Source organism: Hesperophylax consimilis, chromosome 17 (assembly GCF_061612785.1).
Source record: "Hesperophylax consimilis isolate HC1 chromosome 17, BYU_Hcon_1.0, whole genome shotgun sequence".
Lineage (NCBI taxonomy): Eukaryota > Metazoa > Arthropoda > Insecta > Trichoptera > Limnephilidae > Hesperophylax > Hesperophylax consimilis.
The window spans coordinates 11,361,901-11,384,205 of record NC_142852.1 but is presented as its reverse complement, the minus strand read 5'-3'; the positions used below and the strand labels follow the sequence as shown (position 1 = coordinate 11,384,205).

General features: G+C 35.6%; 1 protein-coding gene across 3 annotated transcripts; it reads left to right on the top strand.

Moving 5' to 3' along the window:
- The first annotated feature begins 1,359 nt into the window (after positions 1 to 1,359).
- Positions 1,360 to 22,089, top strand: LOC149415976 (chymotrypsin-1-like). Of its 3 annotated transcripts, none has more exons than XM_089642019.1 (10): positions 1,360 to 1,413; positions 6,125 to 6,202; positions 7,057 to 7,179; positions 7,826 to 7,891; positions 8,008 to 8,099; positions 12,892 to 13,004; positions 13,645 to 13,794; positions 17,466 to 17,566; positions 18,729 to 18,862; positions 19,815 to 22,089. In XM_089642019.1, exons 2-10 carry the CDS (start codon positions 6,130 to 6,132, stop codon positions 19,983 to 19,985), a joined length of 1,023 nt encoding a protein of 340 aa, XP_089498145.1. In that variant the 5' UTR covers positions 1,360 to 1,413; positions 6,125 to 6,129; the 3' UTR covers positions 19,986 to 22,089. The 3 variants fall into 3 exon arrangements, with proteins under 3 accessions (XP_089498145.1, XP_089498142.1, XP_089498143.1); XM_089642016.1 differs by lacking the exon at positions 1,360 to 1,413 and adding an exon at positions 3,623 to 3,682; XM_089642017.1 differs by lacking the exon at positions 1,360 to 1,413 and having other exon boundaries at positions 5,987 to 6,202.
- The last annotated feature ends 216 nt before the right edge of the window (positions 22,090 to 22,305 follow it).

Genomic DNA, 22,305 nt, shown 5'->3' with positions numbered 1-22,305 from the left:
TTTAAATTTCGCACATGTCAGCTGGATCCACGGAGGCCGTGGGCCGAGCAGTTGCACAAAAACGGTTCGACCTGTCAAATATCGATCGCCGGTTGTCTTTATCGAAATAATTACCTTACGTATTTTATCGCAATTTAACTTTAAATAACGAGTGCTAACAACCACGCTAAACGTTCCAGTGCTGACAGATGATGCTCACTATGCAGATTTCACCATCTCCTCCCGGTAAGTTGATTGTGAATTAACGTTATGCATTGTGTTCTCGCAGCGCCTGTCACAAGCTATATAATTAATTTATACTTTATCTGTGTGGAATAGCCGCTAATAGAATTTAAAGTCAACAGGTTTTCATCAAACCATAATTTTAGTTCATTGATATCTGTATTTGCCATATTATTTAATTCTGACCAGGTGTTTGCTTTTAGTAGTAGAGCTGTATCGTCAGCGTAAGAGACAATGTCTCCATATTTGGAAATATTGAATATATCACTGACATATATAATAAATAACATGGAATGTAGGTATCAATCCCACGAGCTGCAGGTAAACCACGTGACCTTACTACCGGCACCAGAAGGGATAACCTAATACATCAGTCGTATATTGACCGCCGAAGAGCGCACATAAAATAACTAAAACCTGCGCACAAGAGTAAAGTTCGCAAAGGTGTGTAGCGTAGTCCATTGCGGAACTTTTCAGCACATCATCTGAGTGTTCGTTTTAAAACGAACCGCCTAGCGTAAGCGACGCTACATTTGTAAAAGTGTCTCATTTTTTTACGTTGGCTAAACACAGGAGGCCCTGAAGAAAAAAATCCCACAGGGCCTCTGTCATCTTTTGGGATGCTGCGCGGAGGGCCCTTTTAAAGAAAGGAAGGAGAGGAAGGTCTGTGAAGGAAAAAGGAATAAGTGGGTGGGAAGGAATCTGAGGGTCAATTTGTCCAGGAGTGACGGATATTTGAATCCATCCCTCGATGGGTCGAGAGAGAGTCTGGAGTCTGGTCGGCTGGAGAGGTCAAAAGATCTCCCTCATATGTACAGAACCACTTGGGGTTACCTTTGGCAGGGTGTTGGTTATCCAATAAATGGTTCCCAAATTATTGGTGGTACCCAAATTAAACCAAATAGCTGGGTCTAAGCTACGACGTATTATAAAAGACATTAACAAACCGATGGTTTTCTAATTTGACCTCAAATAAAAAAAAGTTTTTCCACCAAATCGAGTCCAACAGTAGATCCACCAATTCCCGCTTGGAATACGAGTTTCTGGACGCCGTGTTAACAATATTATATTTGTGAGCGAGCTGATATTTTAAGAATAGCAGTGTATTGACTTAATCCAGTACCAGTTTATAAGCCGACCAAGTCAGGAGTTTGTGGAATTTTTCCTCAATCTTGTTTCAACTACATTTTGGTAAATATTACAAAATGTGTATTAATTTTGTACATAAATCATTACATTTTGACGGCCTCCTTGGTCGAGGGGTAAGGCTCTCGACTAACAATCCGGAGGTCGCGAGTTAAAATCTCTGCGTGCGCAAGTAAATTTTATTTGATAATTTGTGTTATTTTACAATTTATTAATTTAAAATAATATATTATTATTTTACAAGCAATAATTATTCGCCTGAAACACTCATCCACATTGAAAAATCTCCTGATAAAAGATACATGACGCAAACGGGACTCGAACCCGTATCCCTTCGATGGGACACGTGTTTCAGGCGAATAATTATTGCTTGTAAAATAATTGTTACCCTTTGTGCTATGCATAAAAATCTTGTCTTAAAAACATTAGTTTACCAAAAAAATAATAATTAATATATTATTGTATATTTGCGAATCAGAAGAAGGAGATACTCTCAGTATCGCCATGAAACGTTGCTTGAAATGGCTTTAACCGTGTTTGGTGACCATATTATAATAGCCATGTAAAAACTCCAAGGGCGCTGTTTAAGGTGTTAGTTGTTATCAGTGCCTTGGCTCCTTGGCGCCCTGGCAAGTCGGCGCCCGGAGCAAACTGCTCCAATTGCGCCTGCACAGAGCCAGCCCTGATTGCGACCTTTACCTAAAAACACAATTCATAATTAGAATTTCAGTACTGCTGCGCCAGTCATGGTACGTCATGTACAGTGAAGTCACACGGTTTTCGGCTGGCTGCAAATATCAACATTTCGACAGCTTATATCTTCGTTACGGTATTTTCCATGCTACATTAATATGAACACATTTTGGGGATTTTTAAAAATATACGAAAAATCTAGCAATATTCCCCAAAAATCATCTCATTACTATGTATAATAACCTCCAAATAATTCATAATGTTATTCCAAGAAATACTAATATCTAAACAAATATCTTTAAGTTTCTCTGTATATTTCAGCAAATTTCAAGCACAATTTTGCACAAAACCGGTCCATAATCAATACAAAAGTTTCGTAATAAAAAACCGGGCGTTTATGTTGTCATGATTCTGCAAATGAATTTTCAATTCAATTCTAATGACGCACGAGAATATTCATAAATATTCATAAGTTTAAAAAATACAAAATCATACCTTTAAATAATTTAACCTTTCCAATGAGGAAAATATACGCAAAATAATTGAGGAAATAAAATGATTTTTTAATCCATAATAATAATTTATTACTTGATTATTTACATTTTTTAAAGTACCAACTTTAATAGTGGTAAGGATCTCTCGATTACAAATCCGGAGGTTTCTGGTTCAAATCAATTAATTTATAAAAATAACATTGAAGTGTATTTACGGCAAGTTTCAGGGTGAAATGTAATCTCAAAAATTACACCATTTAGAATTGAACCGTTGATTGAAATGGCTTTAGCCGTGGTTGGTGACAATAACTGAAAAGCCATCTTCACCTAACAACATACTCCAACAGGGGATGTCATAGACACACTGGCTCCAGACGGTGGGATTTTAAACATATTCACATCTCTAAACGAACAGTACAAATTATGAAGACACACATTCATTGGTTTGTTTCCCAGAATCAAAACTTTAAATCCAATTATATCAGAATCAGTTTAATGCAGATATATCAATATGTACACTACTTTCAAGGAATAATCCAATAGTCCCCATAAAAACCTCGACTTCCCTTGAGCAACGGCAATTCTCGTACTTAATACCAAAATCATTTAATTTTATTCCCAATGCTTGGAAAACGAAAAGTACAAATGTTTTGGGCAAAATGATCAACGACTGGCTCCTTGATTTAGGGGGGGTCAGAAGTGAAGAAATGTTGATCAATAGATAATCTCATTACAAAAAATATATATACATAATTGCAAAAACACTCATACATAACTCGTTAAAGTCCATACAATACAAAAACGAACACAATTGTCTATTCTTTATTTATTATTTATTTATTTATTTGGTACATTATTTTGTTACAATTTATGTCTTCCAGTAATGTAATGTAGGCCTCACTGGGTGGCTTGCCCGTGCTGAGGCCTTCATTTTATAATATGAAAATCTAATCTACATATTACATTTAAAGAGAAGATAGTAATTTTGAAAAGAAAATAATAAATTTAAAACTAAAAATAAAAATAAAAATACAGAATAGTACATTTAAAATTAAAAAATAATACAATGAAAATAATCTTGTGTGTTTGTGAGTGATGTGTGTTTATGTTGGTTTTGTGTGTTACGTGTAGGTTTTATTTTTATTTTATGCTATGACATTTTGGTAATATTGTCTTTTTTGTTGTTTAATCCATTTTGTAATTTTGTGTGTGAATTTATTTTTATTATCCTCAATTTTAATTTCAATTTTTAGACTGTTGAAAGCTTTTATAGCATGGTATTGGTAGTGTCTTTGTCCAAAGGTTGAATTTACTGTTGGAGTTTTAATGTTTTCTTTGTACGCTTGTCTAACTGGTCTGTTAGTGTTATTTTGTGTATGTTGAAATTTATTTTTATTAATTTATTTTTATCAATCTATGCTTTTGATTATTTTCTAACCACCCAACTAGATTATAAACTTATAACTCTACCCTTTCCATTGCTCTACCTTACAACTACAGCGGTGATCTGTCTTTTTATTATTACCATCTGGCTTTTAATTACTTTACATAAAGTGCTCCATTTGGTTTTATTTTACATAAAGTGCTCCAAGGGAAAATATCTTAGTAGGATTAAAAAATTAAGCAAAGAAATGGAAAAAATACATTTGGGTATCAACCATTGTCTTATGTCGCTTTTTATTCACTTCCTTAAGATAAATATTCAATTTTGTTTTTAATCATTTGCTGCATCCTTCTCGAGTCGCAACTTTTTGAGTTTCTTTGCCGGCTCCTAAAGCTGGGGACACGTCATTCATGTTAATTATTATATTTTGTTATCACGCTTGAAGAATGTTTTGATTCTCAATTTTCGCAAGCGATTTAAATAACCAAACATACAACTATTGTTAAACAAAAGCATTCGATACTCATTTTGTATTTTAAGATATTATTTTTTCTTTTCGATTATTCTTATAAGTACAAAATTTTATATTTAATTAACACTTCTAACAAGAATTCAGTATTAACACTTTTTCCTTCTGTGAAATAATATTTTTTATAATTAAACAATTTAATATGAAATTATGATTTGAACTAAAGTTGTCAGTTTGACTGGCCTAAAACAGGATCCATTCCTAGTTGGCTAGTCAAAGTTTCCGCATGGTTTATTGTATAATTTTATGTAAAATATATTATTATTATTATTACTAAATACTAAATACCGACACAAAATCTAAACCATCTAAAAGCCTAGTGTATCACTTAAGACTAGTGTATCACTTAAGACTAGCGGTTCACTTGAGACTAGTGTATCACTTGAGACCATTGTATCACTTGAGACTAGTGAATCACTTGTGTATCTTGCCTCTCTTTGTGCCACTCTAGCGATAAGGTTTTTACAAAATAAATGCCTTGAGCGATGGAGATTTCGGTTTTGTATTCCGCAGCGCTCATTCCAATAATCGTAACTCGGAATATAAATAAGGAAACATATAAATTGCTTACTGTGGTTTAAAGCCAATGAATCTATTAATATTTCATCGTATATCCCACATTTACAGGTTTAATAATTGAGCTTTTTGAGGAAATTAAAAATAATATAACATTTGGACAACCATCGCTAAAGGCCAAGAGCGGTGAGATTTACATATGAATAGCCATCAGCAGACTGGTTATTTAACCCTTTCACTCCCGCATTATTGTTTTCACACATATAAAATATGTAATGCTTGATAATACCTCAGAAAATTATTTGCAAATTTTTGGCATTTAATTTTTTTTTTTTTTTAATTTTTCTATGTTGATTTGGATTAAAACTGGGCGTCAGAGGGTATTTTTTAAATAGTAACGTAAAATATACATAACACAAAAGTAATAAAAATAACTGTTTCATGTAAAAAATGCACATTGACAATGTAGTGATAATCTCTAAGGTACAAGCAAATAACATTTTAACTAAAATTCATTCATAAATAAAGAAATAATCTAAGATAATAAATTCACCATAATAGTCGAAAACATGTCCGTCACTACCAGTGTTAATTTGAATGAACATTGAAATTCATTTACAATATTCTGGGAAATGACTGTGAACAGTGAATCAAACTGGTTATTATTATAGAACACATCTTAAGGCGTTAAAATATTTGTAATTCCTGTAGAAAATATTGATATCTCACCTTAAATTAAGTAATCAATGACGGTAGAAATTCGATGAAACTCACAATCAGCAGATGTCAAAATATTAATCGTTGTTGTGGCGGAAATAAGGATTTCAACCGAGCGAAAAAAATAGACGCCACAGAAAAGACTACAAACTATAAGAAAACTACAGATCGCTACAGTTACGGTAAAAAAATTCACAAAGTTTGTGTTAATTTGAATTAACACTGGGACTGAAAGGGTTAACATAATATTATTTCGGATATTTTGTAGTATTGTGTATCCTTTGACTGAGAAGGTTATTTTATTTTTTGTAAGGACCTATTTGTGCATTAATTGACTTTTATTAACTGGATTGCTCTAACTTAAGAGAGATTATCTGTAAGAAAGCAGTAAAACATATAAATACAATACAATTTCGATAACAGGTGCAATGCAGCTTTGCAGGTTGAAATATGTTTGGATATTAATGCCATTAGTTGTGACGCTGGTGCATTCTGCGAGAGGTAAGTCAATTATTATTATTTTTATCGAAGAAAGCAAACACTTTGTGGCTTGACATTATATAAATTTTACATTGTTTTAAAGCACTTTATTTGAGTTATATATGTCGACCGGTTTCAGTTACACTCAAACTTCTTCAGGTCAATGGAAATATTAACTCAAGAGTGTGTAAGAGTGAAACTGCAACCAGTCGACCTATACATATAACTGAACAAAGTGATTTAATATTTTGAAATCATTATTTTAGCTGTGTCTCCGGGTTTTCTCTTATTAAATAAAACTCCGGCTCAACAAACACTTTGAACTTGTATGTGATAGATTGACAATGGGCTTTGATATGTTTATTAACAGGCGGTTGGAATAAAAACATGTTTCACCCATTTTCATTATTAAAACTGTTAAACGTTGATGTTGAATGGTAACGATCCTTGGCTATGAATACGGAGGTCGCGGTGAACTATACTATCAGTATCACCCTGGAGAAAGACCAACAGTCAGAATTATTGAAACTTTTGATTGAAATGGCTTTAGCCGTATTTGATAATCAAATATGAATAGCCAGGTAGGTGCTTCCCAATCTTCCTCTTTCGATCTCCTTTCCCTCCCCACTACATTCAGCCACAAAACATATCTTAATAATTAGGGGACCTATAGACTTGGCTCCAGACGGTTGGGAGCAGTTGAGACTCTTGTGCGGTAATCACATAAAAATATAATTAAAAAAGTTAAATAAATAACTCCAGAGGCTGTGCGAGGAAAGGTAAGGGATGCCTGGAGGCGCCTTATCAAGGCGATGGATCCCCCAACCCAAATAGGAAAAGGGCAATGACTTTATATATATTTATTAATATTTCAGTGGGTGATAATTGCACCATAAAACGTGGTAGAGTGTCCGGAACATGCAAAGTGATCAACAACTGTCCCTCGGTCCAACGAAACATTGAAAATGGAATCGCCCCAACCAATTGTGGATTTAGTGGTAAGTTTTATGATTCTTGTAAATATGTCTTATAAAGGTATATTTGTCGATGTTTGTTTGTAACAATGAAGACATGTATCTTTGTGTCATTAATACGCATTGTCTGGGCACTGGAATGATATACACTCAAATTAAAGTCATTATAATGTAGTTTTTTTGACAGTAACAATGTGGTATACTTTATGCTACAACAAGAAGTGAATGGTAGAAAAAGTCAGGGACTCCCGAGGAACACACAAGACAAATATTATTTGTAGTAAGATCAGTCGTTTGTGATGAACGAATAAAGGGGTGCAAGGAGAAATTATGACGCGGAAGTGAACAATAGAAGGAATCGGGGACGCCAGTGGAAGACATGTCACGATAAAGTAAATCAAATACTTATTCGAGGCAAAATGGGGCGTGTGTAAAATTATTATGTCAAAACAATGCGTGAAGAAAAGATGTCAAATTATTCGTTTTGTTTTATGAAATCGCTACTAAAATGCATTATTTTTTTAAATACTTATTTCAAATTATTATCTAACCAATGTACAGTGGTTTCTCTATTAATCTATAATCGATAAAAAAATCTATAGATATGATTTTATAGTCGATACAAACTGGATGCAAATGACTCCTATATATTTTATATTTTTATTTCTAGACAGGACGGCTATCGTTTGCTGCCCACAACCAAAAAATCAACAGATGTCACGAATCAGCGAATCAAGTAAGTTAACTAACTAACTATAGTAACTATATAAGTGATTACAGTTAGTAAGCTGGTTTACATCTCTCGGAAGAAACTCTGCGTATGGAGTAGGCTTACTCATGTTTTAATTTCAGAGTGCAACGAATACGCAAGTCATTCAAAGACGTGTCAAGAAAGTCTTATAGTGGGGGGAAAAGGAGCTAAACCAGGCGAGTTCCCGTACATGGTGAGTATTCGAACAATATTGGTATAAATATAAGTAGTGTTGTTAAAAACTTCTACGATAACTTTTTAGGATTAAACTGTTGGAATGAATGACAGACCAAATATTCAACATAATTGTATACGCATCAAATACATGTACTAGTGGGCCCGAGCAAACGTTGTCCTGCCACAAACCACCTTCTATGTAGGGAAGGTAAAATTTGTTGTTGTGTGTATTTTTGGATGAGAAAAAGAAGAAAAAATTTAAAACAAATTTAGATTTCGACAATAGCGCCACTTGTCGGGTGTAAAATTTGACATTTTGTGATAATCAGTTTGACGTTAAATAGGCGTAACGTGCAAAACTCCGTTCTAAAGTTTTAAAAAAATCTGTCAATATAAGTATGACTCTCGATAAAGCAGAAACGAATGAGTCCGCTGTTTTGTTGCCGTCTGCGACCGACCGTTTAAATGAGGCTCGGGCTCTCCAAGAAAAAATAAAGAATATGCTAACCATCAATATTTTAAGCAAAGAAAAGCGGACATCCCTCATGAACTATGTCAGTGGCATTATGGATCACCTGGAGGCTACGGTGCAAGTATGTACTTCTTCACCGAAACCATTGGAAATGGTTTTCGAATCCATCAAATCGCTCTCCACTAACATTAACGAAATTAAGGCTAAACTGAACAACAATATTACGTACGCGAATGTCACAGCCAGGCCGAGAACTACGCAACAGAGTCACGCTGTAGTAATTAGCTCAGATGACCCGGGAAAAAATTCTGATGACTTGGACCAGCTAATTAAGAAGCACATCGATGTTCGATCCCTTGGAATTGGTGTATCGGGTATGCGAAAAACAAATAACGACAAACTAATTTTTAAGATGGCCTCACTACAAGATAAAAATGATTTCAAAGCGGAGTTGAGCAAAGGACTCCATGGACAGATAACAGTGACGGACGGAAAGCAACTCGATCTGCTTGTTATAATAAAAGGACTGATAAAAGGTGCCTCCGACGAAGACTTACTCAAGTCACTTCAAAATCAAAATAAAGGGTGTGAAATAGATTTCACACAAAATTTAAGAATCAAATATAAAAAAAACCATAGAAACAAACTTCTGTGTAACGTTGTCCTAGAAGCGTCCCCTACAAACTGGAAATCCTTGGTAAACGCTGGACGAATAAACGTCGGATACCAACGGCTTGTGGTCGAAGACCAATCACCGCTGATGCAATGCTATCAGTGCCTAGGTTTTGGTCACACCCAACGCTTCTGTACAGAGAAGCTAACTTGTTTTCACTGTGGCGAATGTCATAAATATGACATATGTCCCAACAAGGCGAAAGAACCAACATGTTCAAATTGCAGTGGAGGTACGAGAAACCACCGGGCAACAAATCCAGAGTGCCCACTCTGGAAGCTAATGGATGAGCGCTTCAGAGAAAGGGTAGACTACGTGGGCCACTGTTAAAGGCAACATAAAGGAAAAAAAATGTTTCAGTATACAAGAATACACTACTATAAATTCCTGTATGCGTATTATGTACATGAACGCTAGAAGCATCAGAAACAAAATAGACGAAATCGAAGAAACCCTCAAAAACATTACACAAACAGTACATATTCTCGTGATTACGGAAACCTGGCTACGTAAAGGAGAGGAAACTTTTTTCAATATTGCTGACTATTCTGGAATCTTTGCTTCCCGCGAGATGGACCGAGGAGGAGGGGTCGCCATCTACATGCATAATACACTCAACAGTAAGAAGATCGAAAAATGCTGCAGCGAAAATACCTTTCTAGGAATTACAGTCACGTCAAAAAGTATTAAACCTCTAAATTTGTATGTTTTTTACCGTAGGCCGAACTCAAATATAACAGATTTCTTTGAATCTTTCGAAATAATATTAAACAATAACAAACAAGACACATTACTTTTTGGAGATTTCAATATCGATATCTCAAAAGACACTGATACTACACGAAGATATATTCACACCTTGAAATCATATAACTTTTATCTATGTAACACAATGTTTCCCACAAGGGTAACTAATAACACTAGCTCGTTGATAGATCACATCATTACAAATAGGACAAATGTTTCCGGCACAATTTCAAACATTGATGATCCCCTTAGTGACCACAATATACTTATATTGGATTATGAAAATTCCTTGAAAAACCTTCCCAATAACAGATCCGCAATAAACCTCACAAATGCTAACAAAATAAATTATCAAAAATTAAATACTTCACTTAAAACTTGTAAATTTGATCATTCGTCTGATGATGAAAACAAAAATTATAATAATTTCGCTGACTATCTCCAGAATGCTATAAATTCAAGCAAAACAAAAGTAAAAACAAATACAGGCGACAAAAGACTGAACAATACTCCATGGTTTGATGCTGAACTTGATACACTTATTAAAAAACGAAATAGTATATTTAAACTTTGGAAACAAAATCAAGAAAGTATTCCTTTGACAATAGAAAAAAATAAAGCTCGTAATACTGTCACCAACTATAGAAGATACATTAAATCTAAATATTATACGAAATTGATTAATGAAAACATTAATAAGCCACAACGAACATGGAAAACAATCAATTCCATTCTATCAAATAGCTCGCGAAACCCAACAATAGCTTGTAAATCTCTAGTCATAAATGACAAAGAAGTAAAGGGACCAAAAGAGATTGCAACTGCATTTAACACATTTTTTCTCTCAGTTGGGGAAAGTTTAGCATCAGTCATAAAATCTTCAAAAACTGATGTAAATACGATCTACACGGAACCTCAAGCAAAACAATCTTTTAACATGATCAGGACAAATAAAAAGGAAATCTTACGGATCATATCTAACCTTAAGTCTAAAGCAGCAGCTGATTCCGATGGTGTAACCTCTCTCCTTCTCAAAAACTGCAAGGGTGAACTGGTGGATGACCTCGTTTACTTAATAAATCTCTCTCTATCAAAGGGTATATTTCCAGATAAACTAAAAATTGCAAAAATTATTCCTGTACATAAAGATGAATGTAAAAAAAATGTCCAAAATTATCGTCCAATCTCTATACTTCCAGCTATCTCTAAAATTTTTGAAAGTGTCATTAAAGAAAGACTATTGAAATATCTCGAACACAACAAAATTCTCACGTCAAAACAATATGGTTTCAGACGACGATCTAACACTAAATGTGCAGCCTTCGATTTTATATCAAATCTGCAGAAACATATAGATGACGGTGATTTTACGGCGGCAATATTTATTGATCTAAAGAAGGCGTTTGACACGGTGGATCATAACGTATTGATCGAAAAACTGAAGCATTTGGGTATTGTTGGTACACCTCTGGAGCTTTTCCGATCTTATTTATCAAATCGCTTTTCGGCAGTAGAATTTGGAGGAGAAATGAGTGAATTAGGTAAAATAACATGTGGAGTACCACAGGGATCAATTCTTGGACCGTTGCTATTCCTAATCTACGTGAATGACATAACAAAGTGGGGTATTAAAGGAACTATACAACTTTATGCTGACGATACGGTAATTTTTTACAATAAACTGAACCTAGCGGAGCTTGAAACGGAGATGAATGCTGATATTTCCCATCTCACAAACTGGTTGAGAATAAACAAACTAACTCTTAACGTAAAAAAACCCATTATATACTTATCGGTAACAAGAAAAATTTCAGCCTCGATATTAAAATTGGAGACAACTGCCTCGAAAAGAAAATGAACACAAAATATTTGGGTCGGATCGTAGATTCCCAACTCACGTGGGATCTCCATATAAATCATATAAAAGAGAAAATTACCCCTATAACTGGTGTACTATATAGGCTTCAAGGGTTACTACCCATTCCTTTACTAACTTCAGTATACTATGCCATGGTACATTCACACCTTTCCTATCTCTGCTGTATCTGGGGTTTTGCCTCAAAGAAATTGATAGCTGACCTGCAGGTGGCTCAAAACCGAGCTCTCAGAAATGTGTTTGAACTTCCATGGGACACTCATGTTAGGGACATCTATTCAGTTTCTGGTATCCTTCCAATTACAATCCTTCCTAAATATGAAATCACAAGCACCATCCTACAAATTACCCAAAAATCAACTCACACCAACATCAAGCCACTTTACAATCAAGACATCCACAGCCACAATACTCGAAATAACAATAAAATCCGCATTCCTCAAACACACACTACAAAATATGGGTTAAAATCACTGAACTATATTGCCTATACACTATATAATTCGCTTCCAGATATGTACAAACACATCCACCACAATAAAAAATTGCAAAGCAATGCTTTAAAAGAATATTTTTTAACTACATTTAAAAATGAAAATATGTAACTGTGTTGTCATTTCTTGTTGTATCTTATCCATGTTTTTTTTTCTTTCTGTACTTGTTTTCTATTGTTGTTTGTTCTACTTAACGTGTCATTATTTTAATTTTTAATTTTTATGCTGTATTGAATGTGAAACTTATATTTGATATCAAAATACCGTTGTAAAATTGTTCCTACTACCTCCTACATATGAATTGTAAGTTCCTCCTGTCCTAAAATGAGTTCTGTTACTCATTGGGATTGCTCTAGCAAGAAATAAACACAATAAAAAAAAAAGAAAAAACTATCCTGTATTTCAAGCTGAAACCAACCATATACAATGCAATCGTTTGGGCGGTTTCGGAGATTACGAACATAGTGACACGTGATGTTCCTCATTCAAAATTAAGATTTGTTTGAAATTATAATTCATTTTAAATTAATGAAATATTTTTCTAAGGTGGCACTAGGATGGACTTCGGGCAATGAAGTGGACTATTCGTGCGGAGGAACACTGGTCAGTGACTCGTACGTTCTATCAGCAGCCCATTGCCTAACAGACAGGAGAAAAGGGTGAGCAGTTTTAATACGTTCCTGAGGTGGCACTAGGATGGAGTTGAGGCGCTAAGGCGGACTATGCGTACGAAGGAACGCTGGTCAGTGACTCGTAATTTTCTATCAGCAGCCTAATAGAATATATTTCTAATGCTTAATTTTTTGGATGCAAGGTCTACAGTTCTCTGAACTAACAGTTTTTTTCAAGAAATTTATTAACAAAAAAACATAAACATAATTGTTGCGCCGGTTTACATAGTATTAATTTGTTTAATACGTAGTTGAGTTGCCTAAAAGATGTCTTCCAATTCTAAATCCAATTTAATGAAACCTCTAACAACCACAGACGAACCTCAGTGTACGAAAAGGCGTCCCTGTTGACAAAAACTTCTCAGATAGTCGAATATCATACTCACGCACCGCCAGTGAACTATCCATATTTGTAAAACCCGCAAACCATCATCTCGTGCATCCATCACAGTAAATCTGTGGCATTTCCCACCCCTTCCTTTAATCCTGTGTTATTAATGTTATTGTTTTAACCGCACCCGCAAAATTAACGGAAATTATTCAACCAGCGCCATAATCCAATAGTAAAATTCCGTTTTTATTAACTATAATATATGAATTATATAGATATGTATGTTATGTATTACAGCCGCCCAGACCATGTGACAGTTGGTGCCTATAATATAATGGATGACGATGGTGATAAGGTCCTCATTGAGAGGTTCATCATCCACCCTAAGTACAATCCCAGCAAGAAAACCAACGATATCACCCTCATACAACTCAGGGATTCTGTCAGGTATATATCATCTTTATCCACCAGGTACCTCCAACCACTCACCTTAATACACATTGGCAGGGAGTTCATTGGCCAATGCGGTCTTTATCCATACCTCGTGATATTCTGAACAAATTTCTATTCCTGCCTTCGATCCTGTCCTATAATTAAATATTTCGAACCGAAAATTATTTTAATTTTTAAAATTTGAACTGATTTAATATAATTATTAATAAGGGTATAAACACTGTTATATAATGTTTTTTCTTAGATGAAAATAAGATTTATTAAATCACGGGATATTATAGTTGTAGGATTTGTGAAGCTAATTACAAAAAAATTATTTGCCACATAATCATTGCCTTTCTACAGAAGAAATTTACCTTTTGAATTACAGTAAACTTGAAAAATTATGGCACCACAGAGGCAACTAAATGACTTACTTAATTACTTGTGAACTCATATATAGTATCACGTCTTGACTATTGCAACGGCATTTATGCAAATCTTCCTAAATGCGAAACTGATAAACTACAATCAGTGTTCAACGCCGCAGCAAGGCTTATCCCCGGGGTACCCAAGTTTTCGCACATTTCGGAGCACCTCCGAAATCTTCACTGGCTGAAGTGTCCTGAAAGGATCCAGTACAAGCTATGCTGGATGATGTTTAAAGCTATCAACGAAATGGCGCCACCGTATATTACTGAGCTATGCATTCCGGAAAATACTAGTCTACGGCAGTCAACTCTTAGATCAGCGACATCATCTGCAATTGGAAGGTTGAAAGAGCCTAAGCGAAATCCGAACACTAATTTTGGTGATCGTGCATTCGGAGTATCCGGCCCAAGGGCTTGGAATAAACTTCCTATGGAATTGAGATGTATAACCAGCCCAACAGAATTTAGATCCAAACTAAAAACTCACTTTTTCAGACACTCATTTCCATAAATCCGTCATTCTATCCAAATATTTTTTTTTTCACCTTTTTATACCGTAATTGTTACATTATCTAGCGATTCCGTTCATTCAATTTTTCTATTGACTTGCCTGCCAATGGACAATGGACAATATCAGCGGGAACATAACAAATCAATCGGTTTAATTGTTGGCAGATGAATCATCTAAATGCGTTTAAGATTGACCATTGATTTTATTCATTAATTTCATTCCTTTAACATGTATATCCAGCTTACAATAAAAACACCCTAATATAATAGAACTTCCTTCTTCTTCTGGCGTTAGTAAGATTGGATTGTTAATATTAATTTTAGTTGTAATTTGCTAATATGTAAATACTCGTATATATGTCGTTAAGATAGTAGTTATAGGCCTTAGTCGTAAGTCACTAGATATAAGTCTTAGAGATAAGTCAGTATTGAAGTGACCCACCGCTGTCCCACCCCGGTATAGGTGACTTATGGTCACCCCTTCGGAGTTCTCGCAAGAATCTAATTTTTTTTAATAAACGGCTCTACAATATATAAAAGTGAAGTTAGACCTTCAATGTCCCCTCATACAGTGTTAGGAAGCGGTATGCAAGCACTTACAGATAAGTAACTACAGTAGGTGTTATGATCAAATAATACTTCTCAACTAAAAACAAATAACTAATAAAGCATAGAAAAAGAAAAAACAGGACATTATTACAAAACATGGAATTCGCAATCGTTTGACGGGACTAGAAAAGAAAGAAGAGAGCATAAATTACAGATATGTGAGCAACCTAAAAAATAAAAAAGGAGAAGAGAAGTATATAATAGTAGAAAACAAAGAAAGTATCGTGTGGTCGCTAAATTCAGAAGAGCTGTAAGCATAAAGAGAAAACAAAAGGAAGGTGGTTCAAAGCCTCGCAGCTGGCTGTCCTGAGGATGGATTGGTGGTGGTTGGGAAGACAAATGCAGGTCTAAATACCGCGCCCCTAAGCCAACCTCGTGGTGGTGCCCAGAAGAGAGTAAATGGGATGATAGGGATTAACCCTAAAGACCCTAGGGGAGAAAAGCGTCAGGAGGTCGGAGGCAGGACGGAAGGTGCCCAGGTCCGCACAGACTTCCCTCTGACCCACAACCACCCTCAGGGGTGGCACAGATGTCTGGCAGAGTCCCAAACTTATCGGAGCTTCAGTGAGCGTATGTGGGGACTAGGTCCGTGATCCAATCCCTTATGGGGACAAACAAAAAGAAATCAAAAATCATAAACAATACAAAATAAACAAACAACGGAGTTCGGTTCAAGCCTGAAATACATTAATGAAATTAAAAGGAGAGACTAAGAAAAAAGACTAAAAGAAAAGCAAATCATGTAGCTATTCCTGAAAATAAAATACATGGACAAAATGTTAACAGTAAATCACATGAAAAATCCTGAAAACAAGACAAATGAAAATAAATAAAAAAAAGGAAGAAGTAATTCCTAAAAAGAAGAAATATGTAAAATTAGCCAGAGCCATAATCGGTCATTTTAACTTGAATGTTAATGGCAGCCAGTTGGGCAGGACAGTCCCTATCAGTGATCTGCAGGTTTCTTAAAGCGGGTACATGTTGCACAGACAGCGGGAAGTGCCTTCTTGGGGCAATCCTCATAAGTGTGTCCCAGTGCGGCGCAGTGGCGACAGGTTTCTTTTGCAGGACTTACAGGACAACGGCATTTATGCCAGCCTTCCAAAATATCAAATTGACAAACTTCAATCAGTGTTTAATGCAGCAGCACTGCTCATAACGGGGGTTTCAAAATATTCGCACATTTCAGAACACCTTCGTAACCTTCACTGGCTCAAGTGCCCTGAAAGAATCCAGTACAAACTGTGCTGGATGGTGTTTAAATCCATCAATGAAATGGCCCCACCCTACATCTCTGAACTATGCTTCCCGGAAAACACTGGTCTGAGGCAGTCAACGCTTAGATCAGCAACATCAGCAGCTGTAGGCAGACTGATAGAACCTATGCGCAAGCCAAATACTAAGTTTGGTGATCGCGCTTTCGGTGTATCTGGGCCGAAGGCTTGGAATAAACTCCCTCCGGAACTAAGTATTGTACTGTATAAATTCTCCATAAATAGTTAAGTAATAACACTGTAGAGATGTATTATAAGTTTGTACAGCGCCCTTGAGGTGTTTTTGCACAAAAACGGCGCTATAAAAGTCATCCAGGTATTATTATTATTATTATTACTGATGTGACCGTACTGTTGGCACTTGAAGCATCTAGTGGCTCCTGTGTAAACGCGAGTGCGACAGGCATTCCATCCAAGAAAGCACAAACCGCTGTCTATTAGAACTTTACGAGCATCAGGGTGACATGTCACCACCATGTTCATAGTAGATGTATCATACATAGATAAGTCAGTAGTTCTAGTACCTATTAACTATTTAAGAAATATATTTGTACAGCGCCCTTGAGGTGATTTCTCACGAAAATGGCGCTATATAAATTAGCCAAATATTATTATTATTATTATCAGTCAAACATTTAAACAAAAGAAATAAACTTTTAAAGTAAAAAATTAAATAACTACGGCTTCCACTTTATTGATTGTAAATTTAAAAAAATTAAAAGTTCATTGAACTTGAATGATTTTATGCATTACACAGGAATATTCACTTCACGCATACAAGTATGCACCGACAGCCGAAATTAGTATGTTTTATTCAATGCTTACAACAAAAAAAATAATAAAAATTATTTTATATTTTCAGTTTCAATACATTTGTCCTTCCGGCTTGCTTGTGGACAAACAGGAACCTAAATGTCAACCAGTTAAATCTTACTGCTACTGGCTGGGGACTAACCAGTGACGGTAAGTGATCAATTCACCCTCCACCCAGCATTCCCAAAGATGCTAGACGGACTCTTCCACAAACACCTATTTTGTCCTCTTTATACAAACTTCACTCAACAATAGTTCAGTACAAATTTCTTAGGTACGTAAATTTTAAGCTCAGAATTCTAATTGATTACATTAATTATGTCAGTTTGATGAATCAATTTCATTTAATAACACTGTTTGATTGATATTGATTTTTAATGAATATTGTAAAATGGATTCCAAATGTTTGAGTTGAATTCTCAATGGCTTCTGACAATGGATGAATACAATATTTATAAATTTTTGAAATCTTTTGTAGTTCTTAATATGAAACCCAATATTTGCATCGCTTTGGTGGTTATATTGTTAATGTGGGAGATAAATGTTAATGTGGTGTCAAATATTGATTTAAAACTTCTAATTTCCTAAGACTTGATGGTTCATACATCAATGGGTTTTTCTTTCTATAAAATCTCATGACTTGACACTTTTTTACATTAAGGGTTAATTTATTTTGGATATACCAATCAGAAAAGCTAATGAGATTTGATTGTATTAATAAGCAGTCATTTATATTGTCAATAATTCGGTAAATTTTCATATCATCTGTGAACATAACGTCATTGTAACGTCATTTATAATATGTGAAAAAGAATGGGTCCTAGATGTGAGCCCTTGTAGCACGCCGCTTGTAGCTTTAAAGTTGTAGGACAGTTGACCTTTGATGCAGACAGTAAGCTCTCGATTAGACAAATAATTCTTTAACCATTTATTCATATTCAGTTTATTAGTTTACTGTTATATCATGCCTTGAACTAGATATATTCTGTTTTTAAAATCAGTGTAAAAGCCCCGCTGGGCGTTAAACCAAATAAAATGAAATATATACCTAATAAAAATAAAAACAGATGTGGTGTTATGTTGTACTCTCGTGGATGCTTCAACAGCAGTCGGCCTGACCGCTAACCTAACTAACTAACCGTCAAGCCGTTTCTAGCAGGGGAACGCGGAGAGGATAAACTGCCAAATAACTCGGTCTTCACACAATCCTCGCTTCTCATGCATACCCGTTTATTATTCTGACACATGGCCCGACTCAAGTATTTGGAGATTTATTTTAATAGAGTAATGACAACAGTAAGATTATTTCCAGGTGGTGTCAAGTCTAACCGGCTACAGAAACTTCGAATGAATATTGTGTCCAAAGAAGAGTGTGAAGATACCTATGATGAGTTAAAGCAGACCCAAATCTGTGCTTTGGGAGAAAGTGGCGGGGACACCTGTCAGGTAACATCTTCTTCTTCCTTTTTATTCTTTGCTAGTTGCTAGTAAGCGGCGGCGTGCGAAAAGTATTTAATCGGGGAGGGCATTAGGAGAAACATTAAATGTTATTACTTCAAAATCTTAATACAAATATCAATATAACCGCTTCACTATTCATATTTACAAGCCAAATTCTACGGGATATATAAAACATTGTACTAATTAATAGAGGTACTGACAGATGGCACTGATTGCTACATTCCTACAAAGGCATGGCCTTTTTAACACTAACCAAAACAAGTCTTTCTTCCAATACACACATCAACAGTAGGTACACATTTGAATAATTAGTTGCTACTTTTGTCGCATATAGTAGTGCGGTCGTAGAGGCGCAATTGGCGCTGCGATTCGTAGCTAGAACTTTTAATGTTGGTAATCTTGGATAGGCAGTGCTTATTTGCCTGTATGGAATGCACGCCTCTTAAATAAATTCTTATATCATATGTATTTATGCAAAAAATTGTGCGAGAAATTGCAACACTGAGGGAATACAAGAAGGCACTGCAAAAAAACGCAAATCCTTTGCACGAAAATGAGGTCTCCCACACGGCATGCCTTTATGTTGTCTTCGCCTTTTTCGCCATTTTTAGCCTTTATGTTGCCGTCTGACATTTAGGAATGTCATTTCATTGAGGTATTGCTTTATCAATATCTGTCGGGCTATCAACAGCACGACTGTGCTTGGGAAATTGATATAAAATCTTATGCGGTTAAGCCATCGATTAGATATTGTAAAGTTATGGATTTCACTGTGTTAGCAGCGCAGATTGGCGTTGGATGGGAAGCATGGTTTTGCGTTGCGTGTGATAAGTATTTCTGAAGGATCTATTTCCACAGAAGATGTACGCATGTAATTTGTCCAGCCCAGCACGTCCTTACCTCAATTAGTGTATAATAATATATTTTCATATTACAGGGCGATTCCGGTGGTCCAATATTCGCTCCGTACCCGAACAACAACTGCATGAAGTACCTGGTGGGGGTGACTTCATACGGTCCGAATACGTGTGCAGCCGGTATTCCTGCTATCTACACCCGCGTGTCTTCTTATATCCCTTGGATAGAGTCAGTGGTGTGGGGCAACTGAATTCAAACATAACCTACAAAGTTCACTGGATAACCAACACACCAGTTAGGTACATATACAGATACGCAGGACACGGTTAATAGCCCCATTTTATTTTAAAAACACTTTGAATAAGTTAGATAACAATTAGAAACAACTATTTCAGTAACCTTTAAGGGAATGCGTAAAAGAATTCATTATCAAAATATTGTATCAGTGATTCAATCGAATATTGAATTTGTACTTTTTATACGGACAAAACTACTTATTAATATTCATATTGCGTATGTACGGGCGCAAAACAAACATTCAACTTAATATTATAAAGCGTAACTTTTACATTGAGAACAGGTCGAGGGGTAAGACTCTCGACTAGCAATCCGTTAATCGGGGGTTAAGGAGAAAATTTGCAATGGTGTTAGTAGCACATAAGCTGCTTAACAGACACATTCGCAATCCTGATGTTCTGGAGCGTGTTATGTTTTGTCCCCGATAACTTCACCAGAGCTAGGCAGCACAGGACTTTTTATTTTTCCAAGAGGCAGGACCAACCTACCAATGCTCATGTCTCTGAAGAGAATGACTACGCTTTTAAACCAACTTCCTTCACAGATAGACATGTTTCAGTCAAACCTCAACGAATTCAAGATTAGATTAAGTATTTTTTGTAACACGATAACAGCTGGCAACTGATTTAATAAATGTATATACATAATAGATCAACGTACTAGTAGGTATATGATTAATAGTAAATCTTGTGAAATCTTATTGAAATCACTGCTTTTCACAAATAATAATAATACATAGTATACTTGCGGCGTGTTCCCGAGTGGAATATACTCTCAGTATCGCCCTGGTGTAAGACCACCATGCTTGAAATGGTTTTAGCCGCGTTTTTTGATAAGATCTGAATATCCAGGTACTTCCATACCTTTCTCTTCCCCTCCCTACTGCCTTCAGTCTCCCCCAATTGGGGATGCCATAGTCTCACTGGCTCTAGACGGTTGGGACTCTTGAGCGGTATTCATATTAAAAAAATGGCCGCTAAAGAAACAAACAATTTAAAATTTAACGAAATAGCTATTGAAATGCATTATTTTCCATTTCCAGTGAATGAAATAGTTTTTTTTCATTATTAAACTGACAAAAGTGTTTTTACAAAAATTTACGTATATGTATTGTGTGCCGTGTATCTGTATATTTACCATCAAAACCTCTACCATAGTCACCTCAAGTGGTTCACTACATTTGGTGACTTAGCATGGGGTGCCCGGGTTCACAGGGTGTGGTTTGTTCAGGGCCTCGATTCTCGACGACGTCATTCCACTCAAACAACGAGAGGTTCGACCCACTCGTTGTTCGAGTGGAATGACTTTTGATGTTTAGCATATGGAATTATGTACTATTAAATGAAAAATAAAACGCTTTGTTTAAAAACCACGAATTACGAGGTTTGTTCAAAAGAAAAGGTGAATTTCAAATTTTTTCGAAAAATATTTATTTATTCATCAATATACATTTTCTCCCCTTCAAAGTAATCCCCTCAGATATAATGCAATCCTCGAAGCACTTCTGGAATGCGCTTTTCGGTATGGCCATCAGCTCGTTCTTCGAGTCTGACTTTATCTCATCAATTGTGGCAAAATGTGTGAGCTGATGCATTATCGTGATGCAAAATCCATGATTTGTTTTTCCACAATTTCGGAACAAACTTCGCTGCCACACGTTTCATACCCAAAACATCCGAGTACATTGCATGGCATGAGCCGATTGATATGCCAACATCCTCTGCAACTTCCCTAATAGTGATTCGACGATTTTTCAAAACCATTTTGTTCACTGTTTGGATGTTTTGTTGGTTTGTTGACGTGGTTGCAACTCCAGGACGCTCATCATCATTAACATCTTCTCGGCCTTCTGTAAAGCGCTTGTATCACTTATAAACACTTTTTTGGAAATTATGATTATGTTTTATAGATTATGAATGAAAAACATTTTAATACTTGCGCCTGAACTTCACGCAGTAAAATAAAACACGCATTTTGGAAATTTTTTTTTAATACTGCGCAAGAAATGCGTTATTTGATGCGTGCTACATGTGAATATTTTTTTCAATTTTGTATGAAATAAATTGGGGACTGGAAGAAATAAATGACTTTTATTGGAGGAATGATCAAGATACCAGTACTGCACCAGTACTGCACCAGTACTGCGCCAGTACTGCACAGCCACAACACGTACTAACAATACAATGTCATAATAAGACAAGGAACACAAGAAGGTATTCCTAATGGCGTACACATGAGATCCCAGTGGCAGATACACTACACTTCCTGCTTGT

Excerpts from the sequence above, each read along its gene's own strand:
- LOC149415976 (XM_089642016.1), top strand. The coding sequence starts at position 3,661 with ATGTTGGTTTTGTGTGTTACGT. Across the intron at positions 7,892-8,007 it reads GTCACGAATCAGCGAATCAA|AGTGCAACGAATACGCAAGT; the intron begins GTAAGTTAACTA and ends TTTTAATTTCAG. Across the intron at positions 13,005-13,644 it reads CTAACAGACAGGAGAAAAGG|CCGCCCAGACCATGTGACAG; the intron begins GTGAGCAGTTTT and ends TATGTATTACAG.